This window comes from Barbus barbus, assembly GCF_936440315.1.
Source record: "Barbus barbus genome assembly, chromosome: 32".
Lineage (NCBI taxonomy): Eukaryota > Metazoa > Chordata > Actinopteri > Cypriniformes > Cyprinidae > Barbus > Barbus barbus.
Genome location: NC_136760.1, coordinates 23365448 through 23391507, shown reverse-complemented (window position 1 = coordinate 23391507; position 26060 = coordinate 23365448). Strand labels below are relative to the sequence as shown.

The 26060-nt window shown below is 37.2% G+C and overlaps 1 protein-coding gene across 1 annotated transcript in view; it reads left to right on the top strand.

The window, feature by feature from the left end:
• The window catches only part of LOC306852614 (protein sidekick-2-like), a 307487-nt gene extending 284848 nt beyond the window's left edge, over positions 1 to 22639 (top strand). Inside the window, exons 35-47 of the mRNA XM_079389591.1 lie at positions 465 to 566; positions 656 to 771; positions 1198 to 1384; positions 2917 to 3054; positions 4398 to 4559; positions 4652 to 4777; positions 6639 to 6803; positions 6905 to 7045; positions 7830 to 7968; positions 10703 to 10832; positions 11221 to 11277; positions 19243 to 19299; positions 20757 to 22639. Of these exons, the coding sequence (XP_079245717.1) occupies positions 465 to 566; positions 656 to 771; positions 1198 to 1384; positions 2917 to 3054; positions 4398 to 4559; positions 4652 to 4777; positions 6639 to 6803; positions 6905 to 7045; positions 7830 to 7968; positions 10703 to 10832; positions 11221 to 11277; positions 19243 to 19299; positions 20757 to 21170 (1934 nt within the window). The 3' untranslated portion in view covers positions 21171 to 22639. The remainder of the gene's footprint in view (positions 1 to 464; positions 567 to 655; positions 772 to 1197; positions 1385 to 2916; positions 3055 to 4397; positions 4560 to 4651; positions 4778 to 6638; positions 6804 to 6904; positions 7046 to 7829; positions 7969 to 10702; positions 10833 to 11220; positions 11278 to 19242; positions 19300 to 20756) is intronic.
• Positions 22640 to 26060: the final 3421 nt, after the last annotated feature.

The window sequence follows — 26060 nt, the reverse complement described above, 5'->3', positions numbered from 1 at the left end:
GCTATTTTTTCCTATTTCCCTTGCCCAGTCCATAAAGCTGATGTATGACTGTGTTTAATCCAGTACATGTCAAGTCTTACTTAAGGGTTGAGAATATGCAGTCTAGATGTTTAGGCTGGCTGCTGTCAGCGGTCCTGTTCTCACCTCACCTCTAGAGTGGTAATGAATTTAAGAACTGGATCTGGTTTCTCTCTGCCGTTTATCTCTGTTGGAAGGGCAGTGTGTAAATTGAATTCAGATAAGCAGTCTGACTCATCTTTCGGGATGGGAGCTGACACAGTTTTCAGAGAAAGCCTGAGTCAAAGTTAATGAACCAAAAATGGTTGAGAAAGTGGAACATTTAATATAAAGCAAATCACATTGTTTATCTGTTTTAGTTTAGTTTTTTTAAGTAGATAAAACTTGTTGTAGAGTGCCAACCATGTATGAAAAAATTGCCGTTTGTGATTTTTGCTCTTCTATAGATCTTACGAAACACAAGCGCTATGAAATCAGAATGAGTGTCTATAATGCTGTTGGTGAGGGACCAACTAGCTCACCGCAGGAAGTCTTTGTTGGTGAAGCAGGTAAAAACCTTTACTGTCTTTATAAAGTTTTTCTTAGCTTACAAACAAAAATGAGCAAAACTTCACCTCACATTGACATTCCCTCACAGTTCCCACTGCCCCGCCTCAAAATGTGATCATCCAATCAGCTACTGCCACACAATTTGATGTGACATGGGACCCGCCTCCGCTGGAGACTCAGAATGGAGATATTCAGGGTTATAAGGTCAGACTCTGATGACTATGTGGAAAATGTTTTTAGTGTTACCCCATGGATATTTTCTGTATTATGGTTATCGGTTAACCTTCTATGACTAATGTTTTTTTAATACTGTTTACTATTTATATTAAAACAATATATGTGTGTGTGTGTGTGTGTGTGTGTGTGGAATGTACTAATTCGTATTTTTTATAATTGATTTTCATAGGTTAAAAATGTCTTGGCTTGACACATGGGCAAAACACTAAAACCTACATGTAAAGGTCATTTTAAAAAGGTTGCAAAAATAAATGATGAGGCTTGGAAAATGTTTCCAAGAGCTTTATAATGTAACCTTTATATAATAGAAAGTGCTAGAAGCAAAAAAAAAAATGCCTAAAACAGACATACAAAAAAATAATACGAGTGTGACCTATTGTTTTCTATTTGCAGATTTTCTTTTGGGAATATCAGCGGAAAAACGAGACCGAGAAACTGCGGACTCTCTTCCTGCCAGAGGGAGGGGTGAAGCTCAAGAATCTAACGGGCTACACCACCTACATGATCAGTGTTGCTGCTTTCAACGCAGCCGGCGATGGGCCACGCAGCCCACCGACCAGAGGAAGAACCCAGCAAGCTGGTGAGGAAACTTTAGACAGTTCTGTCCTTATCTGTCTTGTCCTGGACCTTCATGCATTATCACAAAAGTTAACAAAAACGCTTGTTCTGGGTCATTTGCTAAATATATGATGTACCAAGTACTGTAAGACCACTATTGTAACTTTTTTAAAGCTGAATTTTACTTTTAATAACTGAATCTAAACTAACACAGGCGTAAAACTGCAACTTATTTCACGGTAAGCACATGGGCAGTCAGTCTGAAGTTTGTAATGATGGAAACTTTTTCAAATGATTTCATTATTTGTTCAAGACCTTCTGGAATGTGAACCACTTCTGAAAACCGTCCAAAATATATAAAGAACTCAACAAGTTATCCTTTGCTTCTAATCAGTAAATCTGCTATCTGCGTTTGTTTGTGTGTATAGAGTTCGCTCTGATGAAGCGGAGTCATTTCTGCCTTATTCAGCCTTGTGGTTTTCATTCGGCATGCTTGTGAGTTGGCTCACGGCTCAGAGCGTCTGTGGGACACAGTCTCTAGATTGTTCTCTCGTTGTGGAGGAGATGTTTCCCTGGAGTCTGAGTGAAATATGCTTTTCATTCGATTGCCACAGAAGTGACCGTTTTTGTCATCTGATAATATAAAGTTGGCCGTGTTGAGGTTCAGTGTCAAAATTAGTTGATGGATGAAATAGCTTTCCAGGCTATTTTGTTATGTGTGGGCTTTTTGTTTTCACTCCCTTTGCTAATAAAATTCAAGAAGGGGAAAGACAAGGAACAAAGTAGTGTGTATAATAGGACAGAGGACATATAAAAATGATATTCTGAAGCCTCAAAATTGAATAGTGGAAACATACATTAGGTTTATTCTTTATTTTTCTTATGAAGAAAAGATTTGACAAATAAGACAAAATTCACCGTTAGTATAGATTGATTCTCAAGTGAATGATTCTTATGAACTGTTTTCAAAGAATCAGTGGTTTGAATTAGTCTCGCAAATTAGTTTTTGAAATGAATTAACACCTAAATTACTGACCGGATTTGGAGTTTTGTTCAAATATGTTGCAAAAAAATTATATTGTTTAGTTTGCATTTAAGACCACTTATTGTGTGCGGTTAAAGTACTGTTGACATACTAAAGAGTATTGTGTTTGCTTGTGGATACAACTGCATATAATAGCTTGACAGTTTTTGTTTATATCATAAATCGCTCTTTCAGAAAACACTTTCTCTGGCGTTAAATGGTTTTGCCTCAAGCTGTGGTGCTGAAACACATAGGAAAGGCAGTACAATAGATCAGCAAGAGTCTGACAATCTTCTCACAAGCTGTGTCTATCTTCCTCTCCTTCATCTAAAAAGATTTGTCTCTATATTATGTCTGATCTTTTTCTTTTTCCTCCAGAGATAGAAACAGGCACAGAATGACAGGTAATTTAGTTGTAGCTGTTTTTTGTTCCAAGGGTTTAACGTCTCAATTCCAGGAAAGGGAGTCAGACAGACACGTTTAATCCATTGAGACTGTCTCTCCTGATTAGCAGATGTTTTCTCTTTCAGCTCCCAGCGCTCTCAGTTTCATCCATTTCAGCGAGCTCACCACCACCTCCGTCAACGTGTCGTGGGGCGAGCCTGTCTTCCCTAACGGCATCATTGAGGGTTACAGACTTATCTACGAGCCCTGCATGCCTGTTGATGGTCAGTGCCTTTCTTGTTTCGTGTATACATTTCCGATTTCATGTATAACACCTTTAGCCTCAAAGTTCCTTTTTCTAACTCCTTACTACCATTAGCATTACCAGACAGATAGATCATTACCTAACATTACCAGATAATCATGAGTTTAATTAATAAAGCCAGTGAGTAGTCACAGAGAGAGTGTGTGTGTGTCTGTATTTGTTTGTGTGCAGGGGTGTTGGGCCCAGGAAAACGCTGTCCTTCCATAAATGTGTTAACATCGAATTGTGATTATTATAATCAGTCAGGGTCCACAATTAACACCTGCCAGTGGTGGGTTAATTGTAAAGTTACTGTCGATAAATATTGTAATTACCCATGAAATTTTGCATTATTTTTATTAAAAAAATAAAAATAGTTATATTATTGAATAATTTAGCTGTTATTTAAAATTATTTAGCTATTTCCTTGCTTATTTATGACAAACAGCACAGGTAATTTTGCGCTATTACTTACAAACAGTATTATTATAATATAATTTATATACTATTATAATATTTAATACTGTTTTGAGTTAGCTTTTTTTATATTTTCATTTTTTTTTTTTTTTGTCTGTTTTAGTCATTTTGTTATGTGCTATTTATCTTTATTTAATTTATGCAATTTACATTGTTATTTTACATTTTAGTTAATTATTTTATTTTTAAGTTGAATTGTTTCATTTAATATTTATATTTTATATTATTTTAAACAATTATTATAATTATTATTTTTTAAATAAAAAAAAAAATATATATATATATATATTTTAATAGTTTTATATTTCTCTATTAAAACTATTCTCTGTTGAAACAGCACCTGTCACAACTCCTTGTTTTTATTCTTTATATTTTCATTTTGGTGCCTTTTAGTGACTTGGTCTTGATATAATGGAGTTCTGGACAAAACTTTTAGGAGTTCAGTATTCAAATTTCGGATGATAATAATATCCACTTAGGAAAAGTTATTAGAAAACACAAGTCTTTAAAAATGTGCAATGTGCATCAAATTATCAATCTTTCAAGTCAACTTAAACACTACCAAAATAATAAAATTACCTGAAGTATAAAAATATAATTGCCTAATAAAATTACCAGCCAAATTCTTATTAACTGGCTAAAGCCATTTTGCTTGCATTTAGCACTTGATGAGTATTAATTTTGGACCTTGCTATCATTATTCAGGGGCCAACAATATTGTTGAGATGAGATCTACGCCCACGTGTGAGTGTGTGTCGAGCTCCCGTTGCCTGAACTAAAAGTAGTGTGTCTGTCTAGAGTCCTCAGTGGCCTGTGTCGACTGTCTTCACTCCCCCTCCCCCCCAGGCGTCAGTAAGATCGTGACGGTGGACGTGAAAGGGAACGCCCCCCTGTGGCTGAAAATCAAAGACCTGGCGGATGGCGTCACGTACAACTTCCGCATTCGCGCCAAAACCTTCACCTACGGTCCAGAGGTGGAGGCCAACATCACCACAGGACCTGGAGAAGGTCTGTCTGTCTGGCTTTCTCCGTGCCTCCTTACAATTTCAGCTAAGCAATTTCAGCAAGTTCATGTAACCCCATTGCTTCTATGTGATCAGGAGCCCCGGGCCCTCCTGGTGAGCCCTTCATCTCTCGATATGGCTCTGCCCTTACCATCCACTGGACCAATGGGGATCCCGGGCGAGCACCTATCACCCGCTATGTTATTGAGGCCAGGCCCTCAGGTGAGATTATTTGCACTTTGCAGACTGTAAATTAAACATGGCCTAGTGGCCAACACACACTCTCAGCATGATGAACCTTAGTGCTCATATGGGAGTTGCAGGTTTGTGTGTGTACCAATTACTTTCCTTTGGTCTTCCTGTCATTTCTTTACTGTGTGTCTATGAAAAGTGTCCAAATGATAAATATAGAATAGAAATTGTCATGTTCTTTGCACTTACAGTGTTCCAGAGTGAAGTGCGGCTCTGTGTTCATTTACACGCGAGAAGCTCATGACCAGTGTTTTCAGTGTCTCAGAGCAGCAGCTCAGTTCACAGTGAATGCTGCCCCATCTGGATTTATCACTCCATCTACTTTTATAACGTGCATTTGGAACACAACACAAACCAACCATCTTTAGAGAAGTTTGGTGCTTTAACAATTGAAAATGAAGAAATTAGGAGCCATGAATATTGTAATTTTGCAGTTGATAGTATAATATTATTATTATTTATATAATTAAATTATTTATTTCTTAAATTCTCATTGTTTTATTTTACACTGAAATATTACAATAGTAATATTTCATATTTTGTTCAATATTTCTATTTAGGAATTATCATTATTATTATTATTTTATAGTCATATTTGTGTACAATCAAAACATTTTTTGGCAAATTGTGCAGTCCTAAAAACAAGCCCAGCAAACTGATTTTTTTTGCAGCATTTATTTTGCAATCATATTTTAAATCACTGTTTTTATCAGAAAGATGGCAGTTATATTTTTTCCCTAAACTGTGCAGCCCTCCATAGAGTCTTCGTACTCTTTAAGGAAATGCTGACTTGAACTCAGTTTGCAATGTGTCCAGTTTCCACTACCCTACACTCACTCTCCAATTCTTTATTCATCTACCCATAAAAGTTACAAAAAACACAAACAGATATTGAACTGAAATAGGCTAAACTGAAATCAGTATGTTTTACAGTGAAACATAACAATATCTTCTGATTTAAAAGAGCCAACTCAAGACTTTTATTCAAGGAAATATGTAAAGCAGTGTCTCTGACTTTAAGGCCCATGCTTAGCATGAGATCCGTTTGGCAGTATATTCATCAACTAAACTTCTAGATACAAATTCTCCCAAACAATGAAGAGTGATTCCATAAGCCTCAGTCTTGAAAAAAAGATGCTGACGGCAGCTTGTGTCAGATGAAGGAGATATATTGATGTGAGACAAAGCCGATCAGATTTCCTCAGTGACTAAGGAGAAGCTGTGCTCGAATGAGAAAAGAGTTAGTTCTGGTGGAGGAGCAGATGGGATTGATTTAAAGAAACTCTGTGTGTTAAAGACCCATACATTAATGTGATGTGTGCCAGGCCGACTTTGCATGCCGTTGATGTGTCGTAGAGGTGGAATATTATTTTCACTCTCTGCCCTGAAGATCTCACCCTGTAATTTCTCTAGCAGGCCTGGCACATGACAGTCTCTCTGCACTGCTAGCTGAAGGCACTTGGGGTTCTCGGTAGCACATTAAACACATTAGACGTAGCTGAAAAGACGTGATCTATATTGTGATACAATTTTATTTGATGAGGTCTCGCCACTGAATTATTAGCCCTGACAGCTGCTGCAGTGTTAAACACAAAAACTGTGCATTCTTAAAGGCACAGTGCATCCCAAAATAAACATTTGGTAATGAATAACACTTCACTCCCATGTTGTTTCAAACTTGTGTATGGATTTGAAATGACATGAAGGTGAGTAAATAATGATTTTCATAGTTGTGTTTCTCTAATGTCATCAGACTCATAGAACTTATGACTGATATAAACTATGCGACTATGAATGACTAGGCATTTTTATTTCTTAAAAAATGTTCCAGATGAAGGCTTGTGGGACATCTTAATCAAGGACATTCCCAAGGAAGTGACATCATACACCTTCAACATGGATATCTTGAAACAGGGAGTCAGCTATGACTTCCGGGTCATCGGGGTGAATGATTATGGGTACGGGTCTCCAAGCCAACCGTCACCATCTATATCAGGTTAGTTCAAACTCTTAGAAAGTTAGAACAAGTGAAAATCAATCTGAAATAATACAAAGGTTAATTCTTCTAATGATATATGCATCTGTTTTTAATTTCAGCACAAAAAGTGGCTCCGTTCTATGAGGAATGGTGGTTTCTGGTGGTGGTGGCTCTGGTCGGCCTCATTTTCATCCTGCTTCTAGTTTTCATCCTCATCATCAGAGGCCAGAGCAAGAAATACGCCAAGAAATCTGACTCAAGTATGTGTCAGTCTGTCTATCTATCTATCTATCTATCGTTCTATCTATCTATCTATCTATCTATCTATCTATCTATCTATCTATCTATCTATCTATCTATCTATCTATCGTTCTGTCCATCCATCTGTCCATCCATCCATTCGTCTGTCCGTCCATCCATCCGTAGTTCTATCTATCATTCTATCTATCCTTCTGTCTATCTGTCATTCTGTCTATCATTCTTTCTGTCTGTCTGTTTGTGTGTGTGTTTGTTTATGTCAAAGGGTCATTCAGGGAGAGGTGTGATGAATGAAACAGCATTGTTGTTGCTGTGACATCTTCAGTGTGGTATGCGTGTGTGGTGTGTGGTCAGCATTTCTGTAGTAAGAGCAGGCTGACCACAACAGAACTGAGGGGTGGGACACTGTCATGTGGGTCACTAAGCATGTTAAACAAACTGAGGGAGCGTAAGAGACCCAGTTTGTGCTTCCACACTAAAACACACTCCATCAAACAAATTTCAGACACAAGCACATACACACCATTCACACAACACCACCTGCCAGCCCATAACTGTTTTATCTTAATGAGGGTGTTCAGCTCCAAAAATAACAAAGGTTTAGAGATTATTTGGTTTATGGCCTTGTGGTTCTGGTGGCATTATATCATGATTGACCATGGGGACAAAATTAATTTCCGTTTCAATTCATTTAGTAAGGCCCAAAGCAGATCAAAATTTGTCACATCTCAGTTTTGGTCCAAACTATGTCTTAATGATCTCTCAATGTCTCCATATCTCATCCAGGCAACAATTCCAACTGCAATGCATTGACACATGGAGAGATGGTCAGCCTGGACGAGAGCCGCTTCCCTGCCTTGGAACTGAACAATCGACGACTGTCTGTCAAAAATTCCTTCTGCCGCAAAAATGGCGTTTATACCAGGTTAGTGGAAGTTTCTCCCTTTGTCTCAGTCTTTCAAGGTTTTAAATATGAGCATGCAGATTTTTAGGGTTTTTAATATGAGCATGCAGGTTTTCAGGATGAAATATGTCAGCTACATATTGTGTGTATGTATATTTATATGTCAGATTTTCGTATTACAAATGGAATGGTCATAACAAAAAATTACTCAATCTAAGTACAGCAATAGCTGCAATTTAATACGCTAATGTTCACCTGTCACTTTGCCCAGTAGGTTTGGTAACTTTATATGAAGCAGTAAATCAATTATCATATGTGCTTATTTTTTACTTTGCACATAGAACTATTAAATTCCCATAAAGCTTCAACCACGTGGCAATAATGAGGCAAAAATAGCCCAAAATCTAGGGGTTTCTTATTCATCATGGCTCTACCTTCATAAGATCCTACTTTCCATCATAAAACTCAGTATAAAAAGTTTCTGTTTCCACTAATGAGAGCATTTCTCTTTGACAAGTCACAGGCTAAGTGCAATAACAGATTCTGGTTCGTGACCTGCACCTATACTGCCACCGTTCTTTCTGAAACGGGACTGTTTTGAAATATAGTCCCCTCCATAAGTATTGGAACAGTAAAGACAAAATTGCTCTGTTGGCTGTGTATGCTTAATAATACTAATACTATGCTTAATGTCAGTTTATTTTTTGAAAATATGGATTTGGTGGCGTAGGTACTGCATAAGAAGTTAAGAATTTAAGTGTCTGCATAGATTGCACAACATTTTTTTTAATCTTTTTTTTTTTTTTTTGTTATTTTATTTAAATTGCACATAGAATTTAAATATTGCAATGTTTTATATTTTGAGAATTGTCAAGCAATGCCATGAATAGGTGCTCACACCTGTAGCAATATTTCCAGGTGCGCCAGGGGCGTATATCCAGTCCCATTTGAGAAATCTGCCCAATTATCACTGCTTAGTTCTCAGCTTCTGCCTTCCTTCATCCTGAGTCACCTTGTGGAGGATCAAAGGTCCTCTGGTCTTTGAGGGGATGCCAGGCTCTTTCCTCTGGCTGCAGATTAAGGGAGAGGTGTGGGAGGAATGTGCAGATGAAGTTCCACAGGCTTTGTTCTCTCCCGGGTGGAGGGTCTACAGAGCCCAAGTTAGATTGTGGGCTCACCGGCTGAGAGGATCAGGAAAGTGAATGAAGAACCTCAGGGAAATCTTAGAGAAGTGACAGGAGCATGAAGGTGGAAAGAATCAAAGACGGTTGATGTATGCCCACTGCAGCGAGCTGGTTCAAGCACGCTGTCTTGCTGTTTTAACCTCAATAGTTATGACTTTGCATAGCTCAAGTAACACAATACAGAGAGCTTCTCTTCTCAAGATAATGGCAGGATTCAGTGACTGCCTGCTGTGGTTTGAGATTTGAGAACTAAAAGCGGGTCTTTCTTTTAAGATTCTTGTCTGTCTGTCATAGTGTGTCAGTGGTTTCTTAAACAAAATCGGAGCAAAAGTTTGGGTAGCGTACAGCATTTGTTTTCGACTAATTTTTGACTAGGGTAGTTCACCCAAAAATCTCCCAAAAAACAAAAAACTTTGTCATTTTCATGGCCTTATTGTTTTCCAGGCAGAGGTGGAAAGTAACGAATTACATTTACTCACGTTACTGTAATTGAGTAGCTTTTTTGTGTATTTTTAAAATCTGCCATTTTACTTTTACTTAAATACAGTATGAGAGACCACAGTAAGATAAAGATAAGATACATTTATTTTTATTTGCAGATATATTTCTGTAGAAATAAAAATGTAATGCATTTTAGAAAGAAAATCTGAGACAAAGATAATCAGTGAAATATTGTTTAATTTCTTTTTATTCATAGATATTTTTCTGTAGAAATAAAAATGTAATGCATTTTCCATTTTTTTCTTAGATCACATATTAGTGATGATATGTTGGAGGAGTATGCAGTTTGCAGTAGCTGTATATTTACATTATGTTTATGTGTTCAGCAACTAGGTTTGTGTTTCCTTAGCAATCATGAATGCAGCTTTGAAAAGAGAAAAGTGCAAACAACTTGTACACCAATAGACTGCAAACATGGATGTGGAGTTTGTTTTGGAATGGTTCAGTATTAGTGGCAGAGAAAATGACACTTTTTAGGTTTTGAAAAAAAGCATAGTAACACTTGTATTAGACCTTGCAGTAAACTGATTTTTAAAGGTTTCTCATAGAGTAACAGAAATATTTCAGGTTTTCAGGCGGAAAACCACAGTCAGTAAAAGAGGTTTTTATATTTTTAATAGCTGAAGCATAATCCAGAATTCACAAGTTTTTTTAGCTGCTCTCCACTGCTGTATCACAGAGACTTAATTATGCAGAAACCCCTCGGAGCTGGCATCTTACAGTGGTCCCATGATGCTCATAACGAGTCCCCTCTCAATACAAACACACACTGTACTTCATTCACCTAACAAAGGCACAAGTGTCTGCAGCTGGAATTACTGCCAAACCTTTTCTAAAGATGCTTCATACTGTCAGATATATATATATAAATTAAATTAATTTTATTAAGGCATTCCAATAAATATTTTAATATCGGGGGGAGGGAATATTTATTCATTCATTCATACATACATACATTCTTGTAAAATAAGTTAAAAACAATATTCATGTTAAAAATAATGAAGTTGTACATTTAGACAGTATTCACCCAGTGCTTATAAAAATGGTCTTGTGCCGTATTTTTCGCTCAGGTCACCTCCTCGACCCAGTCCAGGCAGTCTACACTACTCAGATGAGGACGTCAGCACCAAGTTCAATGACCTGATCCCAGCAGAGAGCAGCAGCCTCACAGAGAAACCATCAGAGATCTCAGATTCACAGGTAACAAGGTTCTGTCACGAGACATTGTCAGTCTGTGTGTGTTAATATGTGTTAAAGGGATAGTTCACCCAATAATTCTGTTCTCAATTACTCACCCTCATTTCAAGAGACTTTAAAGCTTTTAAAAGGATGTAAATATGCATATATGCTTTTCTGATTATGGTGCTTTTGCATCCTTTCCAAAACCTGAAAGCTATAGTTCACAGTTTGTAATTGTACGGGAAAGAGCAACCAGTATCTAAAAAAATCTCAAATAAATTCACAAAAATTCTGAAAATAACATGAGGGCGTTTTTGGGTAAACTATCCCTTCAACCTCCAAGCAGAATTTCTAATGCTAAATCTAGTCACATTCATTTAGAAATTCCCTTATCACACACTTTTATTAGGACAAGACTTGCTGTGCTGAAACTTTCTCAAAAGTAGGATACAGCCCTGCAGGAAAGGTCTGTAATACCCTACTTGAGATTTGCCTTACTTGCACATGGCTTCAATCCAGGCTAGGTCCTGTGGGTGGTTAGCTTTTTGTTGTTTTTTGTTTGTTTGTTTTTTTATATCATGTCCAGAACATTCTGCTGCCTCCTAGTTCATTCTCTCCAGACTTTGTGTCCTGAGGCATGGGTTTGAAAATCTGTGGTAGACTTGAGAACACAACACAGTGCAGCACACAGGAATTCGTATCAAACAAATACTCACACAGACACATACAGATTAAAGTGTGAGAACTGGAAGGCTTTGATTGGAGTCTCTCCACTTCTCTCAAGTGACCATGTAGCTGGCATGATGAGCAGAAACCATTCAGTTTGAGTTGTGTGAAAGTCTAGCATTGGCATTTACTTAATCAAACTCGCAGACTGGCAAAGAGAGCAGGAAACACACATTCACACACACACACACACGTGCTGTTTTCTTCACACTAACAGTCTTATATTTCCAATGAAACACTGCTGCAAAACATGAATCTATTTTTAATCTTCTTTTCAGAAGCATCGTGCCCCCTATCATTTGTGGAGTGGATTTTTAATGAAATTGAAGGTAGATTGAGTAGAATATTATTGTAAAAAAGTTCACTCATGTTGCTTAAAATTTGTAATAACCATTTCCCAATAACACAAAAAAGTTATATATAAGTTTTTCCTAGTATAACACAAAATACTATAGCTAAATGCATATTGATTAGTTCAGTTTTATTATTATTAGTATTATTATATACATAATTATTATCATTATTATTATTGATTCAGAGTCTTAGGTGTACATATATTTCAGCTTTAAATGTAGTTAATGCAATCCCATTTTTGAGGCAGAAATATATTTTTAAATTTACTTTTTAATTTTTTCTAGATTTCTTTCTTATTATTCTTACAAAAAAATAGTTTGAAAAAAAATATTTAGTTGTGGGAAGTTTATTTCCCAAAGGATTTCAAGCATTTCATTTCATTTAAAATGTTATGCACTGTCACTAGTACCTCCCAAAATGCACATGCAATGTCAAAAGTTTTCGTCTCCTCCTCACTCTTCGCTGACACCTCCTGGCACCACCTTCTAGACTGCTGGCATCCGGACACCTTTGACTCATGGTTAGAAACAGAGCATCTCCTGTCCCCCTTCTGCTCCTGCTAAAGTCTGGTATCATCGCCATCGAGCAGAGTGAAGAGAGAGGCTGGAATCTCTCTTTGAAGTTTTATTGAGCGGATAACTCCAGGCTATTGCAGATCCATTGAGCTGTCTCCAAAAGAGCCAGAGCCGCCACAGAGATGTATAATACTGACATTGTTCAGGAACTCTTAATTTGAGACGGCTCAAATTAATTTGGCAAGCCAACAAACCTGAGAACATGGGAGATGAATGAGATGTCGGACAGGTGTAATTCTGTCTAGTCATTTGAGTGTGTTGGACACAAAGTTTATTTTAAATCTGATTTTGAGCTGCTTTTGGTTTTTGTTGGAAATGCTGGAGCTACGGCTGCAGCTAACAGCAGGGATTGTTAGGGCAGCCTTCCATGTCAAAGCATCTTTGTTTTAATTGGCTCTCTGATGATCATCCCAGCATCACATCATCAACACTGAGATTCTTCCCAGTGAGAGCCTGAAATAGCTCATGGAAAGTTTTTGCTTCTCATCAGTCACTTTTATGCTATAGTAAAATGTTAGATTTAATTTGGAGAAATGTGTGCATCTTGATGATATTGGATGAAACATGGCGTAACGGGCTGGACCATGCATATATCAAGTACATTTGCACTGATTTTGCTGCCAATATAAAATTATAAAGCTAATTTTATTTTAATATGCTTCTTTTTTAACTTTTTAAAGGGGTCATATGACGTTGCTAAAAAGAACATTATTTTGTGTATTTGGTGTAATGCAATGTGTTTGTGGTTTAAGGTTAAAAAAACACATTATTTTTCACATACTGTACATTATTGTTGCTCCTCTATGCCCCGACTTTCTGAAACGCATCGATTTTTACAAAGCTCATCATTCGCAGAAGTGAGGCATGCTCTGATTGGCCAGCTATCTAGTGTGTTGTGATTGGCCAAATACCTCAAGCGTGAGACAGAAATGTTTCGCCCCTCACCATATTGTCTTTTTACGCTGTGCGTTGCATCGTGCCACGTAAACATTACCATGTCTGCATTTGTAATCGTAGAAACTCCAAACAAGCATTACTACAAGCTTAAAACTCGCCTTTGAATAGTCAGTGGCAAATTCTTTAAATAAGAAAACATACTTACAGGCTATGAGTCAGAAGCATCAGACTGTCCTTGCAAAGTTGGAATTGCCCCACTTTATAGAAACAGCCTTTGATAGCAAGCAGGTTACTCCCAGGTTCAGGAAATAGTCCTCCGTAAAATGCGCTGCACACACTCTAATATTTGGGTTGAACTGCTCTGGAACAGTGTTGTAAATACAACTTAACCACTGATTTCTAGTTGTGTCCTCTTTTGGAAGCCCAAAGTACTTTCACTTTCACTTTCACAACGAAACACAGCGTCTCCAGGGGCCTGTTTCAGAAAGGAGGTTAAGTGAAAACTCTGAGTATGTTAACCCTGAAATGAGGGAAATTCTGGGTTTTCTGTTTCAAAATGGGAGGTTTATCAAACCCGAGAAAGCAGGGTAAGTCAAGCCCGTTTCTGAAAGAGAGGTAACTTATGTTCATAGTCAGTTACCGTGGTAACTTACTCTGTGAACCTAACCTGGTCGGGAGCAGGTTTTCTTCGGTAAACCCGGAGTTTCTTTCGGTCTCCTCCCCCTTTTTAAAGTGTTAGCGAAGTCTAAATACCTTATTCATTCACGCTGCAAAATTGCTTTTCTTGAGTTGTTTTTTTACTTTTGTCTTATTTCAAGTACAAATATCTAAAAATTATGAATATGCATTTTATATGTGAAAAATTGTCTATATTTAGTCTTGTTTCCTGGGGGATTTTCCTTTTAAGTGCATTTTACATAAAACAAGTAAAATTGTCCACCATAGGGTAAGAAAAATAATCTTAATGCAAACGGAAACAAGAATATTTTTAATTTCTTACCCCATTGGAAGATAATTTGCAAAATACAATAAAAAATGCCCTTTAAAACATCAGAGATTCAGAGTGTTAAGGAAAGTGCACTGCTCTCACGCTCTTTCTGAGAATTTTTTTTCCTGGGCACAAATCCGTCAAAGAGGAGTATCACAGGACTGTAGATCAGTGGTGTAGAAATTGGTTTAAATGAGGCTAATCTGAGAAATGACGTTCACTTGATAACATCTTTCTGTGACCTTTGGAAGTACCCAATAATCAGAATTTCCTTCAGGATTTCCACTGTGGTCGGATGCTTTGATGACAAGCATATCCCCACCATCGCACCTTCTGAAAATGAAACTGATTACTTTATGAATGGAAGGATGCCTGATGGAGGGGTAGTACGAGCCGTAACCACCACCACAGCTGTTAAATAAACAAATGATTCACAATTTTTTTGGTCATCTTTATTTCCTAATACAAAAGCAAAAGTTATTCTTTTTACTTTTGGATTTTTACAAATCTTTCAATACTTGACCATCTCCTCTTCATCTGTCAGTGGTGCTGGTGCTTGCTGTCGACAAGTCAGTAGTTAATATTATTACTCTAATTAAGATATGTAACAGGTTGGATTAGAGAATATGTAATTATGTGAAAAGAGTGTTAGACTTTGTGGAAAAAGCTGCATCGCATTGAAATAGACATTAAATGATATTTAATGTCAAATGTTTGTAAAGTCATTTAGCCCACACCCATGAACCTTTCATGTTTAAAGCTTTACCTGGATTGAATTGTGTTTTTATTCTTCATTTTTAGCTGCTGCCATGTTCTTGCTTTTCTGTCTTTTTCCTTTTTTTTGTGGCCATGGGATACCATTAAAATGAATATTAGTTCAATAATTTACAGTTTTAACCTCTGATATTATAACAGTTATTGACAGTTATTAAGAATTACAGTTATGCACTAATGGATACGCACGCTGATGTCTATTTGGTGGGAGCTGTTGCCATGGTGACTTGTGCTCTGCTGATCATGACTCTTCATAGTCGTGGTGCACACGCTTAACTCCGAGTCAACCTACTCAGAGTTGAGTAAACTAACACAATTCAGCTGTTCTGTAACCGAAAACTTTAATATTTTGTTTTGCCCAGTGTAAACTTAAAAACATTAACTAAGCAAAAGTAACCTGGGAATTTAGAATTATAAACATTATAAATGTCTTTACTGTTACTTTTGATTAATGCACCGTTGCGTAATAAAAGTACAAATTTCTTACAAACTTTTGAAAAGTATGAAGATATAATTTTTGGCTATATTGCTCAGCCCTAATAACAGTGCATCTTTGTCTATCCGATCGCCTGCTGTGCTTAATATTCTAATGGATTGGTGGAATGTGAGACATAGACACTTCCTAAGCTCCTCCCCTTCAGTTAACCATATCTGTGCCACAATAGGATTTCTCCATCCTTCTCTGTAAAGATATGAGTGGGGGTGGGTTTGTTTTGGCGGTCACACTGGCCTTAAACCTAAATCTTGTGGCCTGTGTTAAATTGTTGAGGCTTTTTGAGCAGATTAGACAAAAATCTCACACATGTAATGCCTCTTTAGTGATGCATCAGCACTGTCATCTATTGCAGAAAGAAAACATCCATAATCTTGTCTAAAACGTATCTAGATGTAATTCTCTCGCAAATCTCACAAGGTCAGGCTAGTGTCTCTATCTAAATGTAAGTCAACAGAGGAAGTGAAGTTTCATTCATTTTAAAGGATTTCTGTAGGGCAAGGGCTATACTCAAACCGGGATTTTCCGGGAGGGAACATCTTGCCCCACTTTCTCTCTCTGCAGGAGACAAAACATACGTGCCAAACAACCAGTTCCAGTAAGATCAGATCCTCCCATCTGAGCATTCTTTAACCAGACCCATTACAATCTGTCATCAGCTTTTTTTTCTGTTATTATTATTTCGTGTTTAGTTGAATATCTTGGCATATACACTTGGTTTGGATTTTGTGTGATCTGAAGCTTATTTTAGTAACTTCATAAAGGCATTGATCAACAGAATGTCTGTATGATAAGAAGCAGGCGTGAATCACACTGTCATCATAATCAAGTGTCTGGGAAACATATCTTTTACCGTTTCGTTTGGTACCAGCATTGCCCTTATCACAATGTACTCTTTTTGCAACTTCCACAATCTCCATCTAAACTGCCTTTAATTTTATCTAGATTCTCCCTCTAGGTGGTTTGGCATAGCTGCCCTATACAGCACTAATATCACTCTAGCCGATATGCTGTGATTTGATTATTTTCATCAAATGGGTTTCTGTGGTATTTCAGTTTCTATTTGTGTTATATATAGCACATTATACAATACAATCTTTATACAAACAAGCTTGAAAATATTGAGATTGAGGAGAAAGAATATCAGAAGGGTGGATGAATGCAAACAAACATTTTTGGAGGAGAGAACAGCTGTCATGTCTTGCATGTGTCAGCGGGGGAGGGCAGGAGTAGGTCATGGCTCTCTGGGTCAACCGACATGTTTTGACCACACACACACCATGTCAGCATGCAGCTTTAGTTTCTGAGCTTGGCTTCGCTGTGAGGTCACACTGAACAAATAAAGCTTTCAAAGCTGAATTACAGGGTGTTTTGTTTGCTGCTTATTGAGTTGTTGAATTTGCCGGTATGACTGGAATGTCTCTCATTAGAGCGCTGCAGTTGTTTAAGAAGCTGAAATCAGCACTTGCTCAATAATAAAAGCATGATGCTAGAAACGTCCATGATCAATAGTATGTTTAGCTTTATGCATGTATGTAAAATGGATGTGAAATGTCAAAAAAAATCTAATATATATATGTATTCTTGATCTTTAATAACATTATTAATAAATATTTTGTCCTATTATAAAATAAATGATCATTAAAACATATAATTTATAAATTTACATGTAAATGGGAAACACTGTAATTCAGTTTGTATTATTATAGACATAACATGCATATTGATCATTGAATAAAACAGTGGGAAAAAAATTAGCTTGGCTAAACAGAAGTCAAAATGCAGAAATGTTTAACTTAAACAGCATTGAAAAGCACTTAAGTCATAGTTTCAGGAAAGGTTTTTATTTTATCTAATAGCGGGATTCCATGAAATGAGATTTTTTAGGAATTTTCTCTTATGTACAGAGAGCCAAAAAAAGTGATTTTCTGTATTTTATCATATAGATTTGATTTGATATAGATATAGATTTTTCCCTCAAAGGTCTTTGCTGTTTAAAGAAAAAATGGATGAAAGGGATTCAGCAGGTCTTTGGCATGACATCTGCAGCTCTTATTTTAGGGGGATGTGGGGCTAGTTTGGGGGAAACTCCTTTCCTCTCTGGAATTTGAACAGAGGCATGTGTGTCACATATGTGTGTGTATAATAATGGTGGACTGGAGAGATATGTGCATTCTTAGTCTTTTCACTAACAGAGAAAGGCAAGAAAAAATGTTGAACTGTTTTGCCAAAACTATACATTTAATATAGTGATCTTATCTGTGTTTTGCAATAGTTAAGTTAGCGATAGAAGTGCAAGACAATTCTTGTTGTCATTAATTTGACATTGCCACATAGCCTAGTGAAAGACCTCAAATGACTGACCTCTCAGACAGGGTGGATTAAATTTTGATTAAATGAGTCAAAAGTGGAGCGAGAGTCTAGCTATTCAGAAAGATCAGAATCAACTCCTAAAAGCAGCATTTATATATTCCCGGATTGAATTTCTGGCGGAGGGAGTGTAGAAAGTGGTGGTGAGGATAGATGAGTCCTCTTAAAATGATATGCAAACCCTAAAAGCCTGATCTATGATGGTACTTTTCTCTTATTTTCAATTTTCCCCTCTCCATTTGGCAATGCAAGCTTGGTTGGTACTTTAGGATGCATCTGTGGTGAACTCCCATCAGCCCGCTCTAGAAGTGTGAGGCAGATATGTCATAAAGAGAAGAGAGAAGGTGTTGTAATAGATGTGGTGGTGGAAGACAAAGATTGATGGAGACCTGATCTTGATACAGTTGTCCATTGTTCTAATGCAGAGTGCTGTCTCAACAAAGAGTGTAGGAGGCTTCCATGAGGAACCTACTCGAGGTTGTTCCAAGAAAGGCATTAAAGTGTCAAAGAAAGCGTTGAGAAGTACTCCCAGCCCGCATTACCCTTACAAAAAAGTATCATGTTACTAGCCTGCTGATAAAATAGCATGGCATTCTTTGAATTTCCAAACAGCATCTTTTAAATAAACATATGCGTTTATGCTTTCCAGTAGTAGACAGTAGGGTCCAAAAGTCTATATTTGTTATTTTATGGATTTTTTTTTTTTTTATAAAAATTAAAAACACAAAGGTTAAGACATACAAAGAAGAATACATATTTAAGTAAAAGAAATACATTATGGCCCGGTTTCACTGACAGGGCTTAGACTAAGCCAGGATTAGGCCACAGTTCAATTAGGACATTTAAATAATTTTTATAAACATGCTTAGAAAAAAAACATTACTGGTGTGCATCTTGAGACAAAACAAAGGCACTGATATATTTTAAGATCAGTCAGTGAAAGTTTATTTCAGTTGAAACAGTTCAGACTTACATTTTAGTCTAGGAATAGGCTTAAGACTTGTCTGTGAAACCGGGGTATAAATACTAAATGTTAATACTGAATATTTTTTATTTGAATGTTTAACTCAAATTGTTATAATAATATGGGTTTGTTATGAAATAAATTGTGTTCATTTAATATTTTAAACAAAACTGATTTTACAGTACTTTTTTGTAAAGGTAATGCACCAAGAAGCCATTGTTTGTCCCATGAAATATGACTTAGGGCCCATACTGCACTGCTTTAAACCCCATGTCTCTGTTTACCTCTAGGAGGCGCTTGTTTTCTCCTTTAAGACTGTGGGCCTCCATACTCTTCCAACTCAAAGGGTGAGGACATGCATTGTGCATTGACTGACAGGAAGTCGCTTCCTAGCGCTTGTCCATTTTTATCCTCTCCATTAGATTCATGCATACATGGTCAAAACCCCACCATATGGACGTGTGACCCCCTAAACGTAGCGTGTGATTGGTGCCAGAGGGTACACTGGTTGTCATAAAGCATTGAGGTTATTTTTAAATGATAGATAGAGCCTTTTTTTTATTCCTCCCTCCCTTTTTGGCTTTTCATTCTGTTTTAGTGATTTTTGACTGATTAAAAATTAGGTATGTGGTCTGTTGCATTTCAGTGCTTCCTTCCCACAGTAAATAAAGCTTTGATGATTTGGGGAAGGACATTAGAGATTGCAAGTAGAGTTCATTGCATATTCTTCATTTATTCAGGCTGATGTTGTCATGTCTGATGTCTTATTCTCTTTGCAACAGCAGATTAAAAAGAAAAACTACTTGAAACACACTGTTTGATAAAAGCTTGTCAGTGTCCCTTTAGATTATAAATACTGTAAAGCTTTACAGTATTTTACTGAACATTGAACTGGTAACTTGAAGTTTGTTTTACTTGTATGCAGTGATGTTGGTCAATGTAAATCAGATGTTTTATGATCGAATTAATAACTCGTTATTTTCACCAAACTCACACTTGTCAGCCATGATTTCTGTTCTGATAATCTTTATTAACACTCATTTTAGCCAAAGTTTTGTCAATTCAGAAACTGCTACTGTATCAATAGCATACATGATAGTTGGGTTACCTCTTAAGATGAACTACTCACAAATATTATGAATTATAATTATCACAAATATTCTACCACTCATAAGTTTTTTTATTTTATGTTTTAAAAGAAGTCTCTTATGCTGACCAAAGTTGCATTTATTTGATCAAAAACACCTTAAAAACAGTAACATTATGAAATATTATTACAATTTAAAACACAAATTTAATTTTAATATATATTAAAATGTAATTTATTCCTGTGACATGAAAGCTCATGGAAAAGCATCACATGATATTTTTAGATTTGGTGCTCAAGAAGCATTTCTTATTATCACCAATCCTGAAAATAGTTGTGCTGCTTGATATTTTTTGTGGAAGCTGAAAAAGTTCAAAAGAGTAGCATCAACAGATCAATTTAATGCATCCTGGCTGAATAAAAGTATTAGTAAATAAAATTTAGTATTAGTAAAGTATTTTACTGACCCCAATCTTTTCAAGAATATTGTGTGTAATTAATGGAAAAATTAAACGTATAATGATTCAAATAGAGCAAGACAGAAAACATGCAACCCAGCTGTCAAAGTGACGTAAAATGCTTATTTCTAGTGGAACCTCTGATTCTATGGATTGATCCCGGACACCTACTCAAATCATCTCCCTACTTGAAATTGAGATTGTTGAAGTGATTCTGTCTCCATCACTCACTCATTCTTTCTCTCTTTCTCCACCCCAGGGCAGTGACAGCGAATACGAGGTGGACCCCAACCGACAGAAGACCCATTCATTCGTCAACCACTACATCAGCGACCCCACCTACTACAACTCCTGGCGCAGGCAGCAGAAGGGAATCTCCCGAGCACAGGCCTACAACTACACCGAGTCAGAGTCTGTAGAGCCTGAACCCTGCGCCCCTCCGCCGCCTCTGCCCCCTCTACCCCCGTTCCCCCCGCAGCTCAGTTCGCCTACGCCTACGCCCCAGAGCCAGTCCCAGACTGGCAGTCTGTTTAGACCCAAGGGCAGCCGGACTCCCACTCCATCCCAGCAAAGCTCCAACCCACCCAGTCAGCACGGCACACTTTATCGGCCCCCAAGCAGCTTGGCCCCAGGCTCCCGGGCCCCCATCGCTGGCTTCTCCTCCTTTGTTTGATAGAATGAAGATATCGGTATATGGAAATTCAAAACGAAGGCAGGGGATCTCTTACTTTCCCCAACGCCTGGTCAAACTCACGTCTATAGAAGAATGACAACAAACATCAGCCCTGGATCTGTTGTGCTTTACTTGTCATTGCAAGCTGATTTTTATTTTTGTATACTTTCTTTGATCACACAGTTTGTTTGATTTTTCGTTTAGGTTTTTGTTTTGTTTCTTTGCTTGTGTGTTCTCAGCGTGTTTCGCTTATAATGAAAGACAATCACTTGGAAAGACACGTAAACGCATCGGTGAGCTTTGTTTGTTTTGGTTTGGGTTTTTTGTGGCGTCTGAACAAACTGCATGACTTTTTTATTGTTCAAACAATTCCTTTCGTTTGCTTTTTCATTTTGTTGTTAATGGTCTTTTGTTTAATTGAGTTCCACAAAAGAGTACAACACCAACACTAAGTTACGAATGCTGGACAAAAGCACCGACACATGAAAAAGAATTTAAAAAGGCTAGGGAGAAAATCTCAGCACTTGGACCACAGCAAGAAAAACGCTAAATGGTGGTTTTGACTGTGGTAATTTTTGTTCTTACACAGATGACAAAGTACTACGAGAGGTTACAGTTCATTTGACTAGAGACTATGATCTGATAAAGACCCGCCTGCACTTAGCACATGTTTTGAGTTGGAAAGCCAGCATCATTTATTGATGTCACAGGTCAGTTTTCGACAGTGCTCTGAAAAGGCCAAAGGTCAAATTAAGTGCTTCATGCTAATCTGTGTATTGAATGTTTTTCCGGAGGTAAAATGTAGATTGTTCGTGAAGTTGAGCACGAATATATTTTCCCTCGTGAAACTTATGGAAGGCCAAATATGTAAGAGTCTGATTCACTATGATATTATTATACTATTGCTCTGGATTCATTCAGATTCAGAGTCATTCATGCGTGTATGTGGTATGCAGGGTTATTTGTTGCTCCTTTTGATTTGACTCTATGATGTCATCCTGAGCTTCAGGTTGCACTTCCGCCGTTCAAACGGTAACGTCGGACACAAACATCAATAAACAGCAGTGGATATCAGATATTTTCCAGGATGTCAAACATAACCATCACCTCTCAGATTTTGCCTTTCCTGATCATCTGGCAAGACATAACGTCATAGAAGCTGACGACATTTCAAAGATTGTGCAACCAAGCAAATGTATTGTACCTGTGAACTTCGGATTTTTCACCACTTCTCTTTGGCGCGGCTATTCAAAGTTACTGAAGATAAAAGAAAATGGACTAAGGGACCCAATACGACGCCAGCAGAGAACTAAACGGCACTTGCACAGCTTACTTGTGAGGTTTAATGATGTTGTTTGCTCTTTCTTTTCCGTGAAGTGATTTTACTGTCTGTATAAACAAGGTCAATCACATGCTCAGTCTGCTTGAACACAGTATATTCCTAAATAAATTATGTTTTCTGCAAACGTTATTGGTTTGAACATTGAAGAGCACGAGAAATGAGCATTCATGAGTTATGAGCGACTAATGTAGGAGAGGAAGTGGGTCAATCTAAGTGAAAGTGTCCTTAAAATTACATTACTTTAGCTGTCGAGACTTTACCACAGACACTATGACGTGTCTTAAACAGGAGCAGCTGAAGAAAACAAGCAATATAAAAGTTCCTCTTCCATATAGATCTGAGTTTTTGTCCTAACCAATCTGAATATTATTAGTGTTAGTCCAGCTGGTTAACCAATATAGCCATATGAAACTGAATAATCATCTTGAGATTTCCAATGAAACTGGTTGACCAAGGAAGTCTTGCTGGTTAAAAATTCTTTCAAAATGTACTCACAATCATGTCTTTCCAAACCTGCATGAACGGTAGCACAACAGATTCGGTTCCAAATTTACTTTCATTGTTTGGACCAAAAAATACAAAAGAAGTCAACTGGAAATGAAACACTCTGGTTAGTGTGGGCAAATTTATAGCGGTAAACTTGTTGCACCTGGTTAACACAGAGTCATTTGGCACTGAGAGCTACAGAGGTGGCCACATATTGCAACAGTGATTAAAAGCATCACATTAGTTTACCATTTCAGGAATAACTCCATGTGGACCAGGGGATAAAGGGGCTTCAGACAGGTGAGAATAAATACACATAGCATTTTTTAGAGTTGTGTATTTTTTAGGCTTATTTACTATCTTTATTGAACAAAGGTTTTGCCAGGTAGGATGTGTTCTTGGATGTGTTCCTAGATTATTATATATATTTTTTTGGTCCTGGAACAACATTCAGGATAAACCATATTCCAAACTCTGTTTAATGGGAATATACACTGGCCAAGTGTGCAAGTCTGCAACTGCGTCCTTGCAAATACGTTTCAAACTTAACTCTGAAGTCTGATAGGACTGATAGGATTGTTGATCCAGGACCAACAAAGATGTCCACTTGGAATGTTATTATTTCATATTTTTGTGTTCTATCACACTTACAATGTTTGAAAATCCACCTTAACCCTCTTATGGACATATATGTGCCCTGTTGCTCAAAGTTTCCCATCCTGTTGCTCTGATTGGGTTAATGAGTGTGGATAAACCGGATCAGCAGACCTGTGAAATCCTGTTGTGTTGGACGCATCTGTTGCCTCTAGCCAGCCCACAGTCACACTGCTCCCTCAAATTCAGAGAGAATAAAGCCAATCAGTCATGATTCAATTTATATTCTGATTATCTTCTAAGAAAAGGACCATATTTCTCTATTTCCATAATTGTATCTCCTTTTTTGTGGTGACAACTGCAAAAGTGATATGAACTCTTTCCTCTTTTTTTCCTTACAAATTGCTTTTTTTATCCTAAGAATGGCACAAATGAGACAGAAACTCCTTATACATTAATGATATCATAGGCAAAACAGGACAGGAATGTGTCTGAATGGAGGGAGATTCCACATCATATTCATTCCCGCTTAAATCCGTTTTGTGTCTATTAAACCTAATTTTCTGCTTAAAGCTAATTTTCTTTATTTAAATATAGCGGATGAACTAATAGAACAGTAAAATGGCAAATGTTGGGTGATAAAACAGGTCCTAAGAACATGATTTCAGTGGAGGAACTTGTTTCAAAGTGTGGAGGAAAATTGTTCATGTTCTTCACCATAAGAAAGGTCAAATCAAACACAGGTGTTTCTGTGCACTGCATACCTGAAGTCAACTGAAATAGCTTCTGACAGATAAATGATTAATCTGCAGCAGTCAAACAGATATAAATGGAAAATATGCTTATATGACCTTGGATTATATAAGGATTGTGAATGCAGCATGTCTCGGAGTTCCCAGGCATTAGATATGCTATGGGTTTAGATTTTAGTCTCAACGGAAATGAATTATCTGAACTTCTGACTTCGATATATCAACCTACAAACAGACTATGATTATTTATTTATTTTTCTTTTCATAATGCAATCAGGTTGTAATGTAATGCAATGTAATAACTATTGTAATGCACTGCTAGGTGGTTGTCCTGCATCTTCAATAAACAAGCTACAGATAGTCCAAAAATGCAGCGGCTAGAGTTCTTACCAGGTCAAGAAAATATGATCATATTACCCCAATTTTACAGTCTCTGCACTGGCTACCTATTAAGTTCCGTATCATTTACAAAATATTATTACTTGCCTATAAGGCCCTAAATAGTTTAGCTCCTGCGTACCTAACTCGTCTTCTACCACGCTACAATCCAACCCGCTCCCTAAGGTCGCAAAACTCTGGACTTTTGGTAATACCTAGGATAGCAAAGTCCACTAAAGGAGGTAGAGCTTTTTCACATTTGGCTCCCAAACTCTGGAATAGCCTTCCTGATAACGTTCGGGGTTCAGACACACTCTCTATGTTTAAATCTAGATTAAAGACACATCTCTTTAACCAAGCATTCACAATGCATTTTATAACCTTGTGCTGCAGTTATATCTGATCAAATGTACATTATTATTATTTTTTAGCTTGGGTTGAACAAATCATTTTTGCTTAGATGGAGCAGCCGCTACGCTAATTACAGTATGTCTCTATTTGTTTCTCTGTTTCATTAACATCCCGTGGTAACTTACAGAAGCTTCAGTCTGGATCCAACCCTTAAATGAGATGAGATGACCGAACACCTGAGAAAAGTTAATGCCAACAACATACAGAATGACCAAATTTTGCCATAGATAAATATATTGTGGAAACTTCATTTCCTGTAGAGCTGCTTTGCAACGCTATACAAATAAACTTGAACTTGAGGTCAAAATGAAGTTAGCGGTTAGCAATTTGTCCAACTTCTGGGCTACAATTCAGTGTTTAATTCAAAGGTGCTTGTAAAGCTCTGCAGCTGTGATTCTTGTTTAAACCATCTGCAGTCACATCCTATTTGAGGTTACTTCTTTGTGTTAATTATTAAATTATATTATGTCCCTCTTTCACAGAAGGGTAATATGCACTGTGTTGAGATCATACGACTGGATAAATGCTTTTGATGGCAATTATAGGGTAGAGTTTTACCTCTGGATATGAGCCCATTGATCAGCCCGTTTGCTAGCACTATAAAGGGCATGTCAGGAAGTAATCGCCTTTTTGAAAAGTTATGGTATTTTTTTTACCAGTTTGGCGGCATTTTAAAAGCAGGGTTGAAGGGAAGATTGAATGTAAAAACTTTGTGAATGTGTGGTGGTTTTACAGCTCTATTATATACAAAACATATGTATTCCCGCCTTAAACTTTAGGTGGGCCATTTGGATTTCCATATCTTACCTGCAATATTCGTACTTAGATGTTATTGGTTCATTTGACTGTTATTTTGTTCATTTTTGGTTATTATGCTCTCAGATCCCAAATGTGATGTATGGTTGGACTGTGTATGTGGATGCAATG